Source organism: Talpa occidentalis, unplaced genomic scaffold (genome assembly GCF_014898055.3).
Source record: "Talpa occidentalis isolate TD23 unplaced genomic scaffold, MPIMG_talOcc4v2.1 talOcc4.15, whole genome shotgun sequence".
Classification (NCBI taxonomy): Eukaryota; Metazoa; Chordata; class Mammalia; order Eulipotyphla; family Talpidae; genus Talpa; species Talpa occidentalis.
Window position 1 is genome coordinate 42,454,411 of NW_023601543.1, and position 6,000 is coordinate 42,460,410.

A 6,000-nucleotide genomic window follows, 5' to 3' on the forward strand; every position below is an offset into this window, starting at 1 on the left:
TCTGATACAATATGTGAAGAACAAATATATGAATACAAAATGTCTTAAAAACAATTAAAATATCATGTCTACAACTTACTCTGAAATGATTCAGGAAAAGTTATGTGTGTCTGTGCAGGTATGTATAAGTGGGCATCAATAAAAAGAATGATAAAACAAATGTAAAATATTAACTGGGTAACCTGCATGAAATATATAAACAGGAATTCTTTGTACTGTTCTTGCAGCTTTTCTCTAAGTTTTAAATTAACAATTAAAAAGTCACAAAAAAGAAAATAAGTTAAGCATTTTTTTCTAGAATTGATTAATGAAGACAAGTTCACATGCTATATGTCCTAAGAGAATGAGATTGATGGTCATGATAAAAAACATCTCCCATTTTTATCTCCTCTAACATTTTCTACCTCCTCTAACATTTATGAACATTTATGACAAGCAAATGAAATGTGTCATCTCTCTCTGTCTGGGAATGTTGTAGTAGTAGATTATGAGATCTGCATCTACACAGATAGTGATGTTCAGAAAATGGGTAGCCACAACACTGGTAGAATCTTAAAATTCTAATCTCTAGCAGAAACAAAGGATGCGGTCATTTCATTACCTTTTATTACAATAATATGGACCACCATCATTGCAAGTCAATCAACTCTTTTATGGGTGACATTCACTGTGTAAAGCTTCTTGGTTGTTTTTTTTTTTTTAGCTATTCGTCATGGCCATCAATATGTTCGTTATGGACCCTAACAATACATGTGAGGCACATAACAGCTTCCTCAGAATGATTTGTTAAATAACCCATTCCTGAGGCCCTTGACAGTAATAAACTGAGGCAAAAACCATTGTTAAAAATTACTGAACATGCTGCATTCATGGATCCTGCGGACTAGGTAGATACTAGACTAGATGATACTCTTGAACTATTCAAGATAGGACTATTCAAGATAGTACTCTTGAATTCCACTTAATAGTCTGATCAAAATTTTTCCTATTGCCTGAGTACATCCTTAGAGCCACCTAAGGTAAACAGAAAGTTGCTTTTGCTCTACTCACTTATATATAAACCAAACTTTGCAAAAATACAGACCTAAGGGAAGAAGACAAATTATATTGTTGAGTCCAGTCTGAAAGCCTGTGGGGTGCTTACTTATGATAAAATGACAGATGGCAGATTTGATTGTGAAAAAATATTTCAGTTTTATACCATATGTGATATAAGCTGATATGAGTTGGAATTCTACAGATAAGAGGCATTAGGATTATCACAGTATAACTAACTTGTTTAACTGATATTGAAATAACCTAACTTATTTATATAGTATCCATCATTGACAAATATAATTCATTATGTATGCCAAAGTGTTTTAATTTAATAGAAACTGAGGAATAATACAACTTTATGAATTAGTAAAATGTGTATCAGAATAATTTCAAAATTTTTCATTTTGAAAATTTAAAAAGATTGTAGGCAATGTTAGACATGACAAGATTTTGCTGAAACTAATTCTAGTCATTTTTATGGCTACCTGATAAATTTCACTTCCAATATTTCCAATTTATATTTAAAATTGTGCTTCTGGTTTCATAACCTTTCCTTGTACAATTACAAACTTCCTATTCTATACTAGAGGCTCTTTAACATTTTAGCATATTATGTGAATTTTTTATTTTTTTTAAAGATTTATTTATTCATACAAGCACTGGGTACAGTTAGAAGCGCGGGAGGGTGAGAGAATTCACCAGAGCAGGGAACAGAACAGGCAGACTGACGAAGTACACTGCTGAGGGGAGCAGCGGGCGCGGCAAGAGAGGTCTGCGCGCCATGTAGGACCCTCGCCAGTGGCTGGGGATCGAACCGACGTTGCAGAGGCTGTGGGCAGCTTCGCAACCCAGCACTCAACCGCTGCACCACCGGGGAGGCCCTATATGAATTTTTTAATAAAAAGTTGTGTATCTCTTTTTTAGAGTATAAGAATCTTGGTCTTTTGACATATCTTTATTAAAACGTAAATTCTAGGTAGGACTGTAAAATGGTGTAGCCACTTTGGAAAAAAGTTTGGCAGTACCTGGTAAAGTTAAACATATTTACTATATGACCTAGAAATTCCAGTCCTAGGTATAGATCCAGAAGTGGTACACATTCATGCAAAAACTTGTATACAAACTGTCATAGTAGCATTATTCATAATAGCCAAAGAGCAGAAACAAGCCAAATTTCTATAAACTAATAATTGAGGAACAAGATGTTGTTTATGTTCCATACATACAATGGAACACCATTTATTCATCAATAAATAGGAATGAAGTATTGATACATGTTATGGACATGGACGAACATTTGTGTATCCTGAAAACATGCTAAGTGAAAGAAGTTAGACACAAAAGGACACTTATTGCATGGTTTCACTTATATGGTACCTGGAGTTGTCAAATTCATAGGGAGAAATAAAACAGTGGATGACAAGGAGAGGGGAAGAGGAAATGGGGAGTAACTGCTAATGGCGATCTTTTGGGAGTGATGAAAAAGTTCTATAATTAGAGATGATGGCTGCAAAACCCTGGAAATACTACAGAATTATGTATTTTCCAAGGGTAAATTTTAAAGTATGTGAACTATATTTTGACTTTAAAACAGTGAGAGGGCCTCCCTGGCGGCACAAGGGGTTAAGCACTGCACTGTGAAGCAATCCATAGCCTCTGCAGCAGGAGTTCATTCCCTGGTCGGCCAGGGAGCAACCCACATGGCAAGGCAGACCTCTCCTGTCTCGCCTGCTGCTCCCCTCAGCAGTATATTTCAGTCAGTCTGCCTGTTCTGTTCCCCAGTCTGTCTCTGGTGAATCCTGTCACCCCCTACATCTCTGGCCTGTACCCTAGCTCTTGTATGCTTAAAAAAATAAAAGTGCTATCAACTATAGTTTAAAAAATAAAATAAAATAAAACAGTGAGAATTCATTTGTCATGAAAATGAAAATTAAGAAATTTTTGTAAGCTTCTTTCATTGTTATTTATCATAATAGTTTGAGCAGGTGTTTAATTATTTTTATCATTCCTAGTTTTAGTGAGCTTGAAATGGAATGTTATTATTTGATATCCTTAGTGATGATCAAAATAGCAAAAATTAATGACATTGTCTGGAAATTAGTTATACGGCTTTTCTAATATTAACAAAAAAATTTCATTAGGACATTTTCAGTTAATTCAAGGGAAGGTTCGATTCTAGTTCAAAACAAGTAGACATAGGCAAAGTCTACTGGATATATACTATTTTTGTTCCAGTTTGAACTGTCATCAAATAGGAAAACTCTGGGCCAGTTCTAGAGTCAGTTTAAATTTAAATCTCTAAATTTAAAAACTATGCTTAAAATTCTATTACTTTTTCTACTTATTTTCTTTTAAAATTAACATTCATTTCTTCCATTGTATATACATACATATATACACACATACTTGACACAAAAAACTTAAAATACATAGGAAAGTACAGTAGAAACAAACAGCACTTCTATCCTACTAACCACCAACAAACTGTTAAATTTCAGTTCATGTTCTATTAGGAATTTTATTTACTCATATAAATAAATAACATATACATGGTATAAATCCTTAAACACACATAAATGTTTAAATTTTGATCATAGAGAATATACAACTTTTCAGCTTGTTTTTCACTTAACAAAATATCTCACTTTTCTATGCCATTAAGTATCTTTAATAGCATTATTTTGTGTGTGTGGCTTCAAACATTTCATCACATGGCTTTATCATGATTTAATAATGTTTCTAATTTTAAAAACCTTACACATATTATGCAAACATCCTTATGCATCCTTGCATAAATTGCTGACTAAAATTTCCATAGGTCTTACTTACAAAAAGTGAAACTGCAGTGCCTATTACCCATTTGTCATTGATAAAAGCCAAAATGGAGATAAAAGAACATTATAGGGATCAAAGGAAAAAAGTGATAATTACCTGAGAAGGAAGCATCAAATCCCATGTCTTCTATTGCTTCTCTCAAGGTTTCTGGAGAAGTTAGTAAAGGATCATACTCAACAGTCCCATTGCTATTTGCAAGGGAAACTCGTATGGATTTTACACCTGTCTTTTTTGATATGATACCCTCAATAGACTGCACACAAGAATTACAAGTCATGCCATCAATGTTTATCACAGTTTCTTGAGTCAGAGGTTGGCTAACTATGTTCAAAGGAATCTTCTGAAGAGATGAACTAAAGGGAGAGTTTGAGGTACTCTCAACTTCACTTGTAATATTAACTCTATATTGCCCTGGTGATACAGCCTCTATTGCTTTTCTCAGAGTTTCTGGAGTGACTGAGCTTGCATTATACTTTACTATGGCTGACTTATTCTCTAAGGAAACTACTATACTGCTCACATATTGTAGTGTTGATAAAGCACTTTCAATATTTGACACACATGATTTACAATGCATGCCCTCAATGATGAAAGTGATTTGTGAATCATTGATGTATGATGGGCTCTTATGCTGTGATCCTTCTGAGGATTTGACTGGTGTGTTCTTTAGACGTTCTATATCAATAGCTCCTAATTTGAGGTACTTGGGCTGTTTTTTGATGAATGCTGGAAAACCTGCAGCTTCAATCTGCTTTCTTATTTCCTCTACTGTAATAAGATGAGGTTGATATACGATAGTAGCTTCTTGGTTGTCCAGGGAGACTAGTCATAAAGAGAAAAATAATTATTTAATCCAATTATTCCTGGGGCATTTCACAAAACATTTTGTAGACCAAATCAATACTACATATAATTGTTTGTCTCTGATTCTTTTCATTAAATTTAAAATAATTATGTTCTTTTCAGAGAATGTTACGCTAGGAAAAAAGTAAAAGATAAGACAACTATATCTAAGGTCTCCAAGTTTTGCATGCTTGAAAAGTACTTTAGAGGTAAAGAGGACCTCAGGCATGTTAAGAACACTGAATTCCATAAATTGTTACCCTAGTTACCTTTTCTGCTAGTTCAACACACATGTAACCTTTCATTATAATCATTAACTTTAGTGACACTAATCTTGGGAGTATGCTGTCCTCAAATTTAAGTGAAGCAATAAGCATTCTAGTCCCAAAGATTCAAAACCCATGCTCAAGAAGAAAGCAAAAGGTTAAAAGGTGAGGTCCTCCCTGGGGGCACAGTGGTTTAAATCTCAGGGCTATCAAGCTATTGCTATGCCACCATGGCATGAGCTCGATCCCCTGCCAGGGAGCTGACCCACATGGCACAGCAGACCTCTCTTGTATTGCCCACTGCTCCCCTCAGCAGTATATTTCAGTAGATCTGCCTGTTTTGCTCCCCACTCTGTCTCTGGAGAATCCTCTCACCATACCCCACCCCCGGACCTCTGGCCTAGACCCCAATTCTTGTATTCATAAATAAATAAATCTTTTTTAAAAAGTTAAAAGGTCAAAACAACAAAACCTAATCCTTACGAAACAATCAAACAGGGGCCACCCTGGTGGTGCAAGGGGTTAAGATGCAGCACTATGAAGCTATCCGCAGCCACTGTAGCACGAGTTCAATCCCTGGCCAGAGAGCTACCCATATGGCACAGCAGACCTCTCCTGACTAGGCCGCTGCTCCCCTCAGCAGTGTATTTCAGTCAATCTGCCTGTTCTTGTTCCCCACTCTATCTCTGGTGAATCCTCTCATCTCCACACCTCTGGCTTGTACCCCAGTTCTAGTATGCATAAATAAATAAATCTTTAAAAAACAATCAAACAAATAACACCAGATATATTTACCTTTAATTCGTTGAACACCTTGCAGTTTCCCAATTTTTCCTTCAATGGTGTTAGTGCATGAATGACAGGTCATCCCTTCCACTTTCATCTTCAGCATGACTTCACCTGCTTGAGCCATACTGTAATCTTCACAAGTTCCTGACTTTTTCTCCAGAGTTCCAATATCCAAACTGAGATCTGGAACTAGTTCTACTATCTGATTAACATTTATTATAGACGGAAT

The 6,000-nt window shown here is 35.5% G+C and overlaps 1 protein-coding gene across 1 annotated transcript in view; it reads right to left on the reverse strand.

Moving 5' to 3' along the window:
* ATP7A (ATPase copper transporting alpha) overlaps positions 1-6,000 on the reverse strand; it is a 137,493-nt gene that overhangs the window by 56,509 nt on the left and 74,984 nt on the right. Inside the window, exons 4-5 of the mRNA XM_054695887.1 lie at positions 5,778-6,000; positions 3,970-4,695 (exon numbers count right to left, since the gene is read on the reverse strand). Coding sequence (XP_054551862.1) covers positions 3,970-4,695; positions 5,778-6,000 — 949 coding nt within the window. The remainder of the gene's footprint in view (positions 1-3,969; positions 4,696-5,777) is intronic.